At 35.2% G+C, this 18,371-nt stretch overlaps 1 protein-coding gene across 1 annotated transcript in view; it reads left to right on the top strand.

The window, feature by feature from the left end:
- The window catches only part of GRM5 (glutamate metabotropic receptor 5), a 513,530-nt gene that overhangs the window by 365,427 nt on the left and 129,732 nt on the right, over positions 1-18,371 (top strand). The window contains 1 exon segment of the mRNA XM_027040000.2: positions 4,505-4,740. Within this exon segment, the coding sequence (XP_026895801.2) occupies positions 4,505-4,740 (236 nt within the window).

Below are 18,371 nucleotides of genomic sequence, written 5' to 3'. Positions count from 1 at the left end.
GCTCTTTCAGACTATGTCTCAGAATGAAGGCGACATGGAGTAGAGTTAGAGACCATCTGTAATGAATCTAAAAGCTGAGCAAGAAATAAACTTTTGTACTACACCACTGAAATATTGACAGTTTATTGCCACAAAATAATTTAGTCTAAGGTAGGTAGATTTTTAATAAATGTTGATGAAAATAAGGAAAGCTATAGAGATGGAGAAGATGAATTAGAACTGGAGATTTCGGGTCAATTTTGTTAAAAAAGAACCTTCTGTTGAAAACACATAAAAGTTCAATTTTCATGAATTAGTAATATGTGAAATAATAGGAATTGAGGCTTTAGAGAAGAAATGAAGAAGGGGATATCATAGAATAGGAATATATATTTTGGTAATGCAATCTTGAAAAGAAAATGAAAATAAATTCTTGCTAGATAATGTGTCCTAACGATGTCTTCAGGGAGACATTTAAAGGGAGAATATAAAGAGTCTAAGGTATCTACTGAGGAGGTGTTTTGAGAATGGGTACATAGAAAAGATTCCTCCTTTAGTTAAGCCAACCTAATCTAAAAATATTTTTCCTGTTCAAATGTCCAAGTCACTGTTTCCATAGTCAAAGAAAAACTGGAGGCCTGACTAAAACAACACTCAAATTAAAAATATATTTGTGTACTCAATTCTTGTTATTCACAGTATTTATGTTCCATAAACGTGCACCAAACACCAAATCAGTGAATACTGACCATTGCCCCCAGGGAAGATACAGGTTTAAATTGCTATGGGCCTCTGGTCACAACATTCCCATCAACTAGTCTGTACATAACCTTGTTTTATGTGTGTTTCTGTATTGAATAAGATTTTTTCTTTAATATATACTGTTTTTTCATTAACATTGAACTCATAACAAACAACGCTTTACTCATTACTCACTTTACTCATGCAGCTGATTTAAAGAATGCATTTTCTATATAGGATATATCACAGCCTCTTTTATTTAGGAACTCTAGATAACACTATGCTTGGGGGTTATTTTAAACAGTGAAATCAATGAAAAAAAAAACATAAAAAATACAAGAACCCTTATACTAAATAGATCATGAAAAGGATACTTGTTTAGAATATGAAAGCTAAAACAAGAAAGCAGAGGATGATCTCATTCAACCTCAGCTGGGAATGTGCACATCCAGAGACTCAAAATTTTTGCGACTCTGTGCATGTGCACAAATGACCACAAAGGTGCCATGAGTATTGATTTGGGTGTTGCAAATAAATTTAGCAAGTAGATAAATCTTAAAATAATGAGGATTAACTGTATATCAAGGAATTGAAAGGAAAATAATGAAATGTATTATGAGGAGATGGTTAAAATGCCCACCAGTGAGGAGAGAAATTAAATGGATGGATGGATGGATGGATGGATAGATAGATGGATAAAGATAGATAGAAAGATAGATAGATAGATACTAAATCTAGAAAAGTGCTTTAAATATGGTATATTTTTAGTTTCTTTCCTTGTCTTCTTCCCCACTTTTTTTCCCCTTATTTGATAAAATATATGTCCCCTGAAAGCATTTAGGTAGTACTTGACAGTCTAGTCTATCAGTGTAATGTAAAGCATTAGATCATAGAAAAGTACGTTCAAGTTTTTCTTGGTGTTTCATTTTGCATTTGGATTTATTATTCCTTACTTAGAGATACCCTATCATCTTAACACAAATCTTGAAAGCACATTTTTTGTGAAAATGTTAATATTTAATAACCTAAATGACATATGACACAATCTAACTTAGCCAGCAGGGAGTGAAGTTTCTTAAACTTGCATAGTAGATATTCCCCTGTAAATTTGAATAGAATAACCCTGTTTTGTCAAATAGAAATTGGAATTTTCTGTTTACATTCACACTCCTCTATGATTTTTATTTTGCTGTTGAATGGAAACATCTGGAACTAAATTGTTTTAAATTCACAAACCAAATGTATAGGCTGCTAATAAAACATCATCTTTTGCCAAATTCTTTTAACTATGGAGAAGAGATTTATACCTGAAAAAAAAAAAAAAGAGCTAAAGAACATGATGAGAAATGAATCAATTAACACACTCTGGTGTGGATACTTTTTTTATGGAAATATTACCTCCAAAAAAGTTTACCAAGACAAGCTTTTTACAGTCCCCATTAAATTCAATGAATGAATTGTGAAGGGTAAATTGGACTCATTATAATCTTAAATTTCTTATGTAATATTCATAATCATAGTGTTACATAAGAGCGAGCTAGCATTAACAAAAGGAGCAATTTAAATTACCACTTCTTGGAGAATGGGGCTCTGCTTGACAAACAGAGCTTCCTGCCCCGTTTGCGATACGCCCATGCATCTCCTCCAGTGCCAGTGAGACCCACACTCTCATACCAGTGATATAATAAACCCTCCACAACAGAGGGAGAAAATGAGGCAAACAAGCCCACATCATTTCAACTTGTCAGCTTTAAATAAAATCTTCTGCAGCTGAAAATGAGAAATTTGAGGGAAGATAATGTGTGAAGTAACCAAATTCAACATTGGGACAAAACATATTGCATTACTTATTTTTTTTTCCTGATCTTCCACAAAGGTTTTTGAAATTTCACCATAATTTTAATGAAATATCTTTTGTCAGAAATGACTTAGAAGAAGAAATCGTTTATTTTGTTTGTTTATTTTTTTTCTCCTCTTCCACCCACTGATGCCTTAGGAAACATCTCAAGTTATCCCAAGCCCCTGTGATATTTTAATGAGTAATCTGTGACCTTTGGAAAAACTCTCATTATCAGTTTTTAAATCAGAGTTGGTATAGCAGAACATGCTGGAAAAAAGTACATGCTTTTTATACTTATTTTAATTAATTACTTACATAATACCTTCCCCAGTGCTGATTTTATATGCGAAATATTGGTGCATGGTCTCCACCTACAAAAAATATATATAAGAGACAAAAATGCATTTGAAGGAAGATAAAAAGAAATTAACATTCTGATAAGTATATCTGAAATGGATGAAATAAACACTGATTGTGAATGTAAATCCTTTCCCTCTCCCTCTCCCCAGTGCCCACTTCCCCCAACCCTGTGTAACTCCAAAAACTTTACTGCTTTGCATTCAGGAGGTTCCATTCTACTCTTCCCTTCCACTCTCTCCAAACCCCTTCTCTTCCTTCTTTGTTACTGTTTTTTTTCAGTATTAAAATATCCCTTGACTTTCTTTATCTTTCCTGAAAAAGTACTTGCCTTCTTCTAAGGAAAGACACCACCACTAGGTCCCAGCAGATACTTAGCACAAGTTGTGCCTATTCCAGTGGAAGAGGGTGAAAAAGTCAGTCTCGTTTGTCCTGAATGCCTCAAGGTATGCCCAAATTTGATATAAACATCTTTTTATGTCTTTTATTTCCAATGTTGTGCCTCACTTGTTTTCCAAATAAGCTTAGAGTTTTTTCCTCTTGTTCTATTATATTCTTATACCATTGTAACATGAAGTCTCTGATTTCTAATTCTTTTATCTTAAAATTCCTCGCTTACTTTGAGTGATCAGTGGATAGAATGAGAGTAATATTGAAGAGTATGATTCCTGACACTATGCTTGATATACCATTGTTAAAAAGTTGTGGTTGTTGTTGTTTTGTTTTGTTTTGTTTTTTGAGAGAGAGAGAGAGCACGAGCGGGTGAGGGGCAGAGGGAGAGGGAGAGAGAGAATCTCAAGCAGGCTTCACACCCAGTACAGAGCCTGATGAGGGGCCTGATCTCACGATTGTGAGATCATGACCTGAGCCTAAATCAAGAGTCATATGCTTAACCCACTAAGCCCCCCAGGCATTCCTGTTAAGAAGTTTTTTTAATCCATCCAATGCAAAACATGATTCCATATGTGTATTTTAAATATATTAGAGAAGTACCATGGGACAGGAAAGAGTATATGGACAGTGGATTACAGGATTTCAGTTTGAGGTGCTGAAGAATCAATATTTAACAGAATGACCATAATCAGCAGGTATTTTTAACCTCTCTATTATTTACTTGTAAAATATGAAAACAATGAATATCATGTCATAGGATGGTTAAATTAATACTAGGTGTATGTTAGAGATATTTTCATTTTTACCCTATGGTCATTAAACTAATTGTTATAAAGGAACAGAATGGATTTCAAGTTAACTTCACTTAGCCACTAAGCATTCAGTAAATAATGTGAATGGTGATATCATGCAGCTTCCATACAGTGTATGTGAAAACCAGTCACATTCTGCCAAAAGTATTAGGTTATTCTCCACAGTTTGAGGTTAGTGAGACTGGTGCCTTCTAGTACTCTTAGACCCTAAATTCCCATGGTGCATTATAGTTTCTATCTCAGTAATCATGTAAGTATAATGTAGGACCATGGTGTGGCTGAGTAGCCATTTAATTACTGATCTTTTCAAAAGGAAAGCAAATGGAATCATTGGCTTAGAAGGTATCTGTTCTAAGCTGAGCTGGTTTTTGTCTCCCCACAGTGATGGCTGGGCTGACAGGTATGATGTGACAGATGGATATCAGCGAGAAGCTGTTGGTGGAATCACAATCAAGCTTCAATCTCCCGATGTCAAGTGGTTTGATGATTATTATCTGAAGCTTCGGCCAGAAACAAACCTTCGAAATCCTTGGTTTCAAGAATTTTGGCAGCATCGTTTTCAGTGCCGGCTGGAAGGGTTTGCACAGGAGAACAGCAAATACAACAAGACTTGCAATAGTAAGCAGATTTATTGTTTCACTTAAAGTGGATAAGGCAATTTATGTAAACTGTGTCATGGGGATAGTGGCTATAATCTGTTGGAGAAGAGGACTCTTACATAAACAGAGGGGCTATTGCCACTTACAGTGATAAACAGGCTTTATTCTCACTAAGAACATATCAGAGCAAATTTTTACTCCACAGAGATTTAAAACAATTTTGTTATTTATATCATTCAAGAAATTGGCACTGTGCTAAGAGGGTAATGCGAGCTCCAGAGAGGAACTGCGATTGCCATCCCTGAAGGCAAGAACTACACTCTGCACATTTTGATTATCTTCAGCAGTTAGCACCGAGTTAAACACTTAGTAAGGGTGCCATATTCTGAAGAATGAATAAGGGGCTCCTGGGTGGCTCAGTTGATTAAGCGTCTGACTCTCGATTTCAGCTCAGGTCATGATCTCATGGTTCGTGAGTTTGAGCCCCCGCATCAGGCTCTGCACCAATGGTGTGGAGCCTGCTTGGGATTCTCTTTCTCTCCCTCTCTCTGCCCCTTCCCTGCTCTCTTGCTCTTGCACTGAATCAGGTGAATATTAAAGGACAGAGCCAATTCCTACTTCCATCAATATATAGAACAGGAACAGGGATAGGGTATTATGTTTCAGGAGACATAATCTGAATGTTGCCATTCATTCTTCTACACTTACAGGGACTCATATTGTACCAACTATTGCTTTTTTCCCCTCCAACTATTGTTTTAGTTGTAAAGATAACAAGGTGAGGAAAACTAGTTCCTGCCCTTAAAAGGTTTATCTAGAAGGGAGATAATCATGCCAGCCAATGTTGTAATTCAGTGCTATAAATGATATTATAAGAGCTAAACACAGGGTTTAGTTGCAATTATTTGTTGCACATTGAAAGGGAATCTTGACTCCAGTTACCATGGTACGGCCAATATTGATCCGTATGTCAAAGCCTGCAAAAATTAAGGTTTGTCAAAATTGATAAGTGATTTGTTGATACTTCCTTATCATCACATTGTGTAACAAGAACCCCATATGCATTTGCATAGGAGTAAAGTGTTTTAATTGGTGATATGGGTGCCTTTATCTATGATGCTGGAATACAGGAGTGCATTGAGATAGTGCGGTTGAAATTATGGCCCACAAACCAATTCCAGTGCACAGAGAAGTTGTCACATACAAGCACAAAAATGAGAATAATGTAAATAATATAGTGAATTTTTTCATAATGCACTTTCCCTCCCAGTTCATGTCCGTCATGTTTTTGGTATCACTTCATTCTTTTGTGAAATTAAGAAGGGGGTGAATGATGATTTGTGATTATTTTAAATATCGGTATCTGGTAAAATAAGAACTTGGCATCTTTATGTCAGTTTCTGTTTGAGTAAAGAGGGGGGAGAAAGATGCTGAAGTGTGGGATATTGTATTGATCAGTGAAATACAGAAATCACAGAAGTATGGTATGTATGTTTGTTTCTTTCTGACTTCAGATACTGCTTGTCCAAAATCTTCAAATGCTTATTCATTTCCTTTGTTTTGTTTTGTTTTGTTTTGTTTATTTTCATGAAAAAAAATATATGTGAATGAACAGCATGATGACTTCTGTTTCACAATTTCAATGTTTATAGCTAATGTCATATCTTTCATCATTCTATCTAGTTTCTGATGGACACAGACTTCTTTCCTCTCTTGAGATTTGGGGGCTATGCTTCTCTGTATTCCAGTTCTATGGTTGTATACAGATTTCTATATGTAGCTACACTGGAGGAGTTATAAAGTATAAGCAATAGATTTGATCTCATCTCCAGTTATCCTTTATTAAGGAGTTAGTGACAGTCCCTATCCAGTGTGTCTAAGGTAATGTTTCCAACTGATCCTCACCCTTTTCCTCTTTTGTGCCAATATTATTTTCCTTTTCTTTTTTGTCTAAAATGTCTTCCCTTTGAAATTGTTCTTTGTTTCTCTTATTTTTTCCCCACTGTTGGAGATCTTATTTAGATACAGTTTTAAAAAACTCTTTAATTGATTTCCAAAGAACATTATTTCTGTGGAAAATGTTCTGTAAAATCCTCCCTTTTAGCCTGCTGTTGATCTCTGTCTTACACATGAATACCCAGATATGATTACTCTGCTCAGAACTGGCTCCTTACTCCAGTACTGGAAAGCACTCGTTAGCCACTTCCCCCCGCCCCCAGAATCTTATCTGACAAGAGATGTCATTTTGTACATACATGGACACTTATGTGTAATACCTCTGTTATTCTTTTCAATAAGGGAAATAATATTATTATCTTTATTTTAAAGATTATAAAATGAAGATTTAGGAGAAAACAATAGCTTGCTCAAGGTCAGCTAACTATTAAACACTGGAACTTATAATTGAACTCAGATTTGTCTGAAGTTTAACCAGTATGGTATGCTAAAAAGATAAAATATTACAATTTTTAAAAATTGCCATAAAATTTGCTTTACATTATAGTTAATATATAGGTCAAAGATACAAAAAGGAAAAATCTTAAAATTATTTGTACATTACTATGGAATTCATAATAGATACCTAATTGTTCACTACTGTCTACTTTTGACTGTATTTCCTTATTCACTCACATGTCCTCTTAGCATCTTTATCCCCACCTCCTTAGGGCCCCCAAATAGTTTACTCATATTTATAATATTACTAAATATTACCAGAATTTTCCTAAATATAATGCACTTAAGCCCTTTCATCAGGGAGTGTGCATAAGACAACCATTTTTGAGTTGGAGTGTTAATATTAGGAGTTTCCAGTTCATGTCAATCAAGAAGCTTTGCTTTGCTCACTTTCTCCAGTACCTTAAATCTAATAGATAATTCAAGAAGAAAAATGGCTTCACACAAAGGATAGAAATACCCATAGCTGAAGTACTGTTTATTTTGTCTTGGGAGATTCTTTGAAGGCAAAGAATAAAAGCTAGGACAGGTATCTAAATCTAGTAGTCCAGAACTAGCAGTAGCCTTATAGAGAATATGCCCCATTAATATGAATTTTTTCACTGCCTGTTAGTCTTGCCTATTCTTATACATTATATAAATAGACACTCACATTATTTGCTTCTCTGTAATGGCCTTTTCCCCTCAAAGTAATGTAGTGATTTTCATCCCATGATTGCATGTATTAGTTTATTCTTTTTTTATGTTTTATTTTATTTTGAGATAAAAAGAGAAAGAGAGAGTGAGAAAGAAAGAGAGCATGTGCAAGGGAGGGGGCAGAGGGAGAGAGAGAGAGAGAGAGAGAGAGAGAGAGAGAGAGAGAGAATCTTAAGAAGACTCCATGCTCAGTGCAGGGTCCCATGTGGGGCTCAGTCCCATGACCCTGGGATCATGACTCAAGCCAAAATCAAGAGTCAGACACTCAACTGACTGAGCCACCCAGTTGCCCGTAGTTTATTCTTTTTTATTGCTGTGCAATATCCCTTTGTATGGATATACTACCAGAATTTACCTATCAGTTCTCCTATATGATAGACATTTGCATTATTTACATTTTTAGGTATTATAAATACTTTATGAACATTTATGTACATATACTATGGCAGACCTATATCCTAATTACTGTTAGATGTATACCCAGTATTGGAACTGCTACATCACAGACTACATATATATTTAGCTTTATTAGAAATTGCCAAGCAGTTTTCCAAAGTAATTGAACTATTTTCCCCTTTCACTGAAATGTATGAAATTTCAAGTTCCTTTGCACTACTGTCAACACTTGGTACTATCTTTTTGTATTTTAAACATTCTGTGAGTATGTGTTTGTATCATATTGTGATTCTGATTGCCTTTCCATGTGTATTACCAAGTTAAGTTCCTTCTCATATGCTTATCGGAAATTTGGGCATCCTATTTTGTAAAGTGTCTGTTCAGGTCTTTTGCACATTTCTTTGAATTGTTTATCATTTAACATCTATTTTAAGACTTCCTTATATACTGTGGAGAGGAGTCTTTGGTAGATATATGTATTGTGAAAATTGCCCACTTAGAGAATAGCTTATTCCTATTTCCTATCCCTCTCATGTGTTGTTTTCTATTTATCCACTTTGTTCTTTAATACTTATTCCTCTTTTACTGCCTACTTATGGATTAATCAATAATTTTTTTATCTTATTCTATCACCCCTCTTAATAATTTTGTTTCATCTCAGCATAATTCATTTAGAGTTTTCAACAGAAATTACTAAATGAATCTTTAATACAAACAACTTTATGTTGGTTCTTGTTTATATTAAAAAATCTTGCAGGGGTACCTAGGTGGCTCAGTCAGTTAAGGGTCTGATTTCAGCTTAAGTCATGATCTCATGGTTCGTGAGTTTGAGCCCCACATAGGGCTCTGTGCTGACAGCTCAGAGCCTGGAGCTTCCTTCAGATTCTGTGTCTCCAGGCTTTCTTTGCCTCTCCCCCTCTCATGCGTGCACTGTCTCTCTCTCTTTCAAAAATGAGTAAACATTAAAAAAAAATTTAAATCTTGCAAATATTTACATTTGTTTATCCCCTCATACTATATTTTGCTATTGCCATATAATTTATTTTTATCTCTATTATATATAAAAATATATAAATATAATATAAATATTATATATACATGTGTGTGTGTGTGTATATATATATATATATATATATATATATATATGACTTTCTTCATATTGTTGCTCTAAATGGCTAACAGTCATATTTCCCCACTCCAGTGTTTTTCATTCCTTCTACCTGCTTGCTTTCACCTGTGATTTTTTTCAGCCTAAAGAATTTCTTGTAGTGTTTCTTACAATATAGATCTACTGCCAACAAATTATATTGACTTTTTTTTTCTGAGAATATCTTTATTTACCCTTTGTTTTTGAGGAGTGTATTCACCAAGGATAGCATTCTGTATTGCCAGGTTTTCTTCATTTTTTTTTCTTTGAAAACAACATTTCATTTTTTTTCTCTGGATTCCATCATTTCATTGAAAATTTAGCCATCATTCTAATGTTGTGTCTTTTTTTTTTGGCAACATGTCTTTTTTTCTAGGCTTTAAAATTTTTTTTAAGTTTTTATTTGACTGTGATAAGGTTAGGTGTGATTTCCTTTATATATGTCATTCTTTGGATTTCTTAAACCTGTGGATTAAAAATGTCTATCAGTTTTGAAAATTTCCTAGACATTACTTCCTAAAACATTCCTTCTGCCACATTTTTCTCTCTCTGTTCCTTCTTGTGCTCAGATATACCTATTAGATTATTTGACTGGGTCATACAGGTGACTTTTTCTCTGGACTTTCTTTCCTATCTTTTTTTTCTCTCTGTTCTTCTATTTGATTCTTTTCTATTATTTTGTCTTTTATTTCACTAACAATGTATCCACCTATGTCCAGTCAGCTGCTAACCAAAATAAGTTTTCAACTTCAGATATGTTGTTTTACAGTCCCAGATGCCCATTTAATTATTTTTATAGTTACTAATTTTCTTTTGAAGTATTCTTTCTCATCTAATTTTCAATCCTTTATTCCATGTCCTTGAATATAGTGATTGTAGTTATTTTAAGGCCCCTTTTTTTCTAATTCTAACATCTGGATCTTCTGTCAGTCTTCTATTGACATATTTTTCACTGGTCACATTTCATGCTTCCTGATACAACGTATTTTCTTTTGTGCTAGACATTGAATATAAAATGCCATAAAGATTGAAGTTTATATTATTTTCCCCCAATGATGGTTTGCCTTTTCCAGGTTCAAAGAAATTGAGATAAGTTGCAACATAAGACAGAAGTAGTCAACCTGTAGTTAAAAGTGTCTTTAAGGAACAATTGATGTGGAATTTTGATGGAGAATCTAGATAGTATATCCTATGCCCTGGATGACTGACTCAGTCAGATTTTTGTTGTTTTTTGAGATTTTTTTCCTCCAGGCCCCTATACCATACTGTTTCTAAATTTGGCATCCATTGTGAGGAAAAGACTACTTGAAGTTTGAGCAATTTCTAATCCTCAGGTGGGGCTTTTCTTCCAAATAGTATAAAACAATGGGACATTTCAGCCTTCCTCTTCAAAATCTTGAGCCTCATGCAGCCCCCAGAATCAGCAAGTGAATCACAAGGGAAAAAAGCTATCATGTGGTTAGGTTTCCTGCACTTTATATATTGACATACCATATCATTTTAATATCCAAAAGTACTTCTGGCTTCTCTTTTTTCCAGAAGTGTCAGATACTATGTGAAGTCATATATTCCCCAGCCACAATTCATGTACTTTCCAAGAACCTCAAAATGTGACTTTATTGAGAAATAGCATCAGTGCAGAGTTAAGATGAGAGGATGTACTAAAGTAGGATGGGCTCTTAATTCCCCCAAAAGAGAAGTGACGCAGAGACAGACACACATAGGAAAAGTGGCAGGGGGAAGACACAGGCAGAAACTTGAGTGATGCAGCACAAAGACAAGAAATGCCAAAAATTAATGGCCACCACAAGAAGCTAGGAAGAGGCAAGGAAGGATTCTACCAAGAGTCTCAGAGGGAGCATGGCCCTCTTGGCACCTTGACTTCTGACTTTGAGCCTCCAGAACTGTGAGAGAATAAATTTCTGCTGTTTGAAGCCACATAGCGTGTGGTATTTTGTTATGGCCGCCCTAGAAAACTAGTGTCCCTTCATTCAGATCATGTTAGATTGGCAGCCTGGTCCAGAACCTGCAGATGCCCTCTGATGAGAAAGCAGTGGGTGACACCTGCCTACTTTCATAGGTCTCCTTTTTGTTTGTTCATTTTGTCTTTGTTGAGTCCATACATCTTCACTGCCTTGAAAATATTTTATTTTTGCATTTCTTTGGCCTCTTAAAGTTATATAGTAAAAGAATGTTCATGTGCTTTCTTCTCCACCCTACATAACACCAGAGGTCCCTCTTTTATATTTTAATCTTGTCACTCCCCTGCAATCCCAATTTGGATGCATAAACGAACCCTGCAGTTTATAATGTCCAAAATGTTCATACTTTTGTTAATTTCTGTTTTTATCTTTAAGCATTTAAAAAATTAAGTCAAACTATTTCTATACCCTTAAGTGTTTTAACTATGTGGTTTTTACAGAATCCAGGTTTATATACTATTAACAGTGAGCCCAATTTCAGTAAGTGCTACTTAAATTGAACAATCATGTTAGACTTGAATTATAAGTTAAATGACCAGTAACGATAATAAGTTAAAAGTATAAAGAATATAGTTTAATTTTTCCAATTGTTTAAGTAACCCAGTAATAAAAGCTACAGCTAATTAAATTAAAACTGTTTTCTAGTAACTGGATCCTATTCTATATTTGAACCAATTTAAAGACCCATTTCCTTTACAGTTATACTGTCACCCACTGACATTCATTTACCATCTCCTTTCTATGATTTCTCCCTGTCACTTCCAGTAGCTTCCAGAGGTGTCATTTATGACATTAACACACAAACATTCTCGCCTGGATGTCCTGAGGGCACCTCCAACTTACATATCTAAAACTCACCTCATTATAACTTTTCTAACCACAGTTCCAAACTTTGAGCTTCTCCATTATGTACCTCCAGTTTGAGTAAACGATACACCCATCCGGCCTGTCCCCCAAGATGTGGGAATAAGGGGTCTTCTCATATTCCATTCTCTCATCCTCACAGCCAACTGGTAACCAAATACTATTAAATCTACTGTTCATCTTCCACATCTGTTCTCTGTTTTTCATTACTGGCTGAATTCAAATCTTTATACCACTGCTGTGATTTGTTTCTTCATTATCTGTCACCTCACATATGAGAATAATCTTCATATCTAATCTTCTTTTTAATACCAGCTTCTTTCTCCTCCATTTTATGCTAAAAAGTAGCCTCAAAAGAGTCCATCTAAAGAATGAATCTCATCGTGTTACTTTCATTCTCAATGCTCGTCCATGGTTCTCTAATGTCTACAAAAAAGGAATTCCACCCCTTTGCCCCCAGTCAAAACTCTTCAAATTTGCCATGTATTTTTCAAATCTTATCGTCAATTCCTTAAGCCCAAGAAATCTATGCTCCAATCAGTTCACAGCACAATTCACAGATTGTGCTCTTCCATTTTAGAGTGGCATGCCTACTTAAGTCTCTGCACTTTTGCTCCATGAAAAACCTTCCTCAGGATATTTGTTAGTTTCACTGAGCATATATCCTCATGGTTTCTAATAAATCCAGTTTCCTGTTCTCAAAGAAATTCTGTTTCCCTCATGTCACTTCCTGTACTTTTTGTCTTCTTTTTGACACGTACCAATCCAGATATTGAACACAGATCCCCCCCTCTCCTTATTTTTATGCCTTCAAGTAACCACTCACACTGACATTTATGTGTATGCCACCCTACTATCAACAAAATGAAGATGAGAAAAATGGGTGCAGAGCAACATAAAAGTCCTTTAGCCAGAAGGGCATTTCTGGGATTCTAATGATGTGCTATTTCTTGAGCCAGTGGTGATCACTAGGATGTATTTCTTTTGAGAAAAAATTAATGTGTTGTTATGATTTTTGCACTTCTCTGCATTCGTGTTCTAATTTCATAAGAGTTTACTTTAACTACCCCACCTCTAAATAGAAGTTCTACAGCCCCTATATCCAGTCTAACATTCCTTCCAGTCCAAATTTCTCACAATAGATTCCCCCACACATTCTCACTCCATCAGATTTCTCCCACCATGTTGCTTGATTCCTGTCCCTTTATTTCCCTGTAACCCTTACCTCATTTCCTCACAATGTTTTTAAACACCACAGTAAATGTTTCTCCATTTCATAGGTAGAGCTATTGAGCTGTTTCTTTGTTTTCTTGTCTCCTTTAAAATTCTGCCCTTAGATACAGGAGTACTGATGCATAGGGGCACTTGTACCCCAATGTTGATAGCAGCACTCTCAACAATAGCCAAATTATGGAAAGAGCCTAAATGTCCATCAAATAATGAATGGATAAAGAAATTGTGGTTTATATACACAATGGAGTACTACGTGGCAATGAGAAAGAATGAAAGATGACCCTTTGTAGCAACATGGATGGAACTGGAGAGTGTTATGCTAAGTGAAATAAGCCATACAGAGAAAGACAGATACCATATGGTTTCGCTCTTAGGTGGATCCTGAGAAACTTAACAGAAACCCATGGGGGAGGGGAAGGAAAAAAAAAAGAGGTTACAGTGGAAGAGAGCCAAAGCATAAAAGACTCTTAAAAACTGAGAACAAACTGAGGGTTGAAGGGGGTGGGAGGGAGGGGAGGGTGGGTGATGGGTATTGAGGAGGGCACCTTTTGGGATGAGCGCTGGGTGTTGTATGGAAACCAATTTGACAATAAACTTCATATATTGAAAAAATAAATAAATAAAATTCTGCCCTTAGAGAATGGATGCTGCTCACCTTTTGAGCCCAAAGCTGCTGCTAAAGTTACATTGCCAAACAGAAGGCCATTTACTCCAGAGAAAAAAATGATACTATCCTCAGAGGGGATAAAGCAACTACAGCAATATAATATTTTCCACTGGATTACACTGACATATACATAGATTTTTCACATCATTACACCATTACATAAACATTTTATGTTCAGGGGCTCTTGGGTGGCTTAGTCACTTGAGCGTCCAACTCTTGATTTCAGCTCAGGTCATGATCCCAGGGCCCTGGGATCAAGCCCCAGCATGAGGCTCCACACTCAGCGTGGATCCTGCTTGAGATTCTTTTCTGTCTCTCTTTCTTCCCCTACACCGCTTGCATGTACTCTCTGTCTCCAAAGTAAATTAAAAAACAAACAAAAAAAAACAAACAAAAAATGTTATCTTCATCTGTCTCTGTTAAACTATAAATTTCTCCAGGAGAGGAACTGTCTTACTCATCTGTTTTCCAAATTCTGAGCATGATGCCTTATATAGAGCAAGCATGTGAATAAATATTGTTAAATGAATGTGACTTCATGTCTCTTATACCCAAGCAGAGTTACAATGGCTAGAGGATCTAGAACAGTGGTTCCCAGTCTGTAGGCTGCAGGTCCCAGGGTCACTGTTGATTTGTTGACTGATCTAGAATTCTTACATTGTTGAGCATTATCAGTGAACTGAACTATGCTTTGCATATCCTTGTGTGAACATGTGTATGCTTATACACACAAGTACCTTATTTTTATGCACAAGCTGCTGTGGTTAACAAATTATAAATTAATTTTTAAATTGCTCAAATCATGGTAGCTTATTGCCATTAGGTGTTTTCTATAGTACAAACAGCATTTATGGAGTGTGTGGAATTTTTTGACATTAAAAGAATTTCCTATATTCAAAAAGGTTGATTCCACTGGCTTGGAGGTATCTCTTTTCCCTTTTTTTATAGCAAGTTTCCAGCCAGAGGTGTCCACATTTTTTTTGATGAATATGTGTCATAAGGATTTGAGATGGGTTAGTTAAAGGATACTTCCTTATGCATCAGAATTTTTTTCTGCCATCTTGTTTGCTTTAAAAACACATATTAGTGATTTATCCATTGCTCAAAACACTTCAGTATCTCTGAAAACATGAGTGGAAAACCCAAAACAGTACATTGAGAGGAAATAATTATCTAATAAGAGGGGCTGAACAATAGTAAAGGCATCACAAGTGCCAAGTAAACAAAATGCCACAGCTAACCCCAGTTTAAATATTTCTCATCCTTGCACTACATTAACATTTCCAAGGTAGCACTTGGAAAGAAAACTAATCCAATGTAAAAAAAGGATTCTGTGGTTGCATATATTGGATTATTACATTCTGTATCCATTATTTTTAGGGATTCATAATGTATATCCACATGTTGGAAAAGGACAAATCCCATTGTAAACATTTTTAAATCCCTTTCTTTAATCCAGAATCTCCTTTTTGTTGGTTTGTTTTACTATGAACTCATCTTCTTATGTAACACTGATTAGCATCATACTTTTAGAAAGACTACACTGGAAAAATTTAATAACCATATCTTTAAAAATAAATTTGATCACATTATCCTAGTGTATGTGGTGAAATCTAATCAGAAATATACTTCTGTCTATATAACAGACAATGAATTAAGTTAATTAGAATTTGATGTGTCAGTTTTGGCTTAATACAATTCTTGGATTTGTTACATGTTAATACTTTTCATTTTGAGGAGGGAAAAGTTTCTCCATCTTGGACTCTGCTTTAAAGAAATGGTTGCAGAGCCAGATCAAGGCCCCATATATTAACATATCAAAGTGTTGAGACATATAATCTGTCATATTTCTTTTTTGAATTCCAAAGTTTAAGAAATAAGAGTAATTATCCATCCAAGTGTCAGTGTATGTAATTCTTCATGATGAATAGCTACCATCAAAAACTACTAAAAAAATAATCTTCGCATTAGGAATTGCAACAGTTTCCAAATTCTTAAGACATTGGAATTGGAATCCATGATGTATTAAATATATTTAAGATAAACCAAAGAGAGACCTGACAAGCTTGCTCAATCAGTCACTTAAGGCATGCAAATGTGAAAAGCATTAGATTTACACCCAGAAGATCTATATTAAAAAACTCAATCTGTAGCCACTACTAGGCCTCTCTGAGTCTCTGTTTTCTCAAATGTGAGATGGGATGTGTATTAAAACTGATACCTAACTGGGGCGCTGGGTGGCTTAGTGGGTTAAGCGTCCAACTCTTTACTTTGGCTCAGGTCACAATCTCACAGTTCATGGGTTTGAGCCCCGCATTGGGCTCTGCGTTGACGGTGCAGAGTCTGCTTGGGATTCTCTCTCTCTCTCTCTCTCTCTCCCTCTCTCTCTCTCTCTCTCTCTCTCTCTCTCTCTCTCACTCTCCCTCTCCCTGTGCCTCCCCCACTCTCTCTCCCTCTGTCTCAAAATAAATGAATAAACTTAAAAAAATTTAAAAACCTGATACCTAACTGACAGCGGACTCTAGTGAGGCTTAAATATGATGATGTATGAGGGGACACCTGGGTGGCTTAGTCAGTTAAATGACTGACTCCTGATTTTGGCTAAGGTCATGATCTCACGGTTGCTGGGATCAAGCCAGTGTTGGACTTTGCGCTGATGGTGTTAGACCTGCTTGAGATCATATGGGATTTTCTCTCTCCCTCTCTCTCTCAAAATAAATAAATAAATAAACATTTAAAAAGCCAAAATAAATAAATAGGATGATGTATGAGAAAATGCTTAAAAGATGTGAGGGCAAAGTACCTGCTTTTAGCAAAGACGAAGTAACAGAGACTGGATTTACTCTCCTTCTTAAAATAATAAAAAGAACAAAAGACAATAATAAAAAGAACAAAACAAAAGTTTTCTAGATATTGGATATCAAGCAATGAAGGACAGTTATTCTTATGAAACAAGAAATAAATGAGGTATGCTTTCTGAGTTAAGAAGATGGAATTCTGACTTCAGAGAAACCAAGGAAGCTAGAGTTCTAGCTAGAGCACAGAAACAAAGAGAGGAGAGGTGCAGGAAGAGAGAACTCTGGAGATGGGCAGAGGTTCCCTCAAGTATGCAGCTGACTATTGATTACTGCATCTATACAAGGATAATACTTCAGATCTAGGAAAGGACCCTTATGGGATTAGAGAGACAGTGTGGCAGCCATATGGGACAAGGAGCAGTGTCTGTCCCTAGCTGTCAGACTAGAAAAACTTACAATTCAGAAGGCTAAAACAACAGGGGAAATTTCATAGCATTAACTTGCTATATCGGAAAACAAAAATATCTCAAGTCAATGACCACAGCTCCACCTGAAGACATTTGGAAAATAAGAACAAATTAAACTCAAAGTAAGTAGAATAAAGGAAGTAATAGATCAGAGTGAAAATCAATGAAATATAAACCAGAAATACAACAGAGAAAACCAGTGAAACTAAAGTCTGGTTCTTTTAAAAGATCAGTAAAATTGAAAAAAAAAACTGATCAGGAAAAGAAAGTAAAACAAATTACAAATATCAGGAATGAGAGACATATAGCATCACTCCAGAGACAACAAATATGGAAAGGAAAATAAGGGAACATTTTTCGAAACAATTCTATTCAATATTCTATTCAGTATATCACAAAAAAGAATTATATACCTCAAAAACATTGGTGTAAATATTTTAAACAAAATTTTAGTAAATTATATCCAATAATATGTAAAAAATATACTATACCATGACAAAATAAGATTTGTCCCAAAATGTAAGGCTGATTTAATATTCAAAAATTGATCAGTATAATTTATTGTGTTAAAAACCTAAAAAATTATTAACTTTCAAACGTAATATGAATTTATGATAAGGTTCTCAGCAAACTAGGAATAGACAAAAACTTCCTCAACTAGTAAGATTTCCCCATATGATCAAGTATTAAGGAGTCTGGCTCTTACCACCAGTTTCTAGACAATGAAACTAGACTGTGTCAGCTAAAGAAATAAAAGTTACTAGATTTGAAATAATTAAGTTAAAATGTTTTTACTAATGAATGACATAATTGCCTATCTAACAAATCCAATGGAATATTCATAAAGTTCGAGTGAGTTTATTAAGTTTGTAGTATAGAAGATTTATGTACAAAAATCTATTGTATTTCTTGGACCCACAACTATATGGTCAACTAGTCTTCAATA

Source organism: Acinonyx jubatus, chromosome D1 (genome assembly GCF_027475565.1).
Source record: "Acinonyx jubatus isolate Ajub_Pintada_27869175 chromosome D1, VMU_Ajub_asm_v1.0, whole genome shotgun sequence".
In the NCBI taxonomy this organism is placed as follows: Eukaryota; Metazoa; Chordata; class Mammalia; order Carnivora; family Felidae; genus Acinonyx; species Acinonyx jubatus.
The sequence above is the reverse complement of the archived record's forward strand: the minus strand, read 5'-3'. Positions and strand labels throughout refer to the sequence as shown.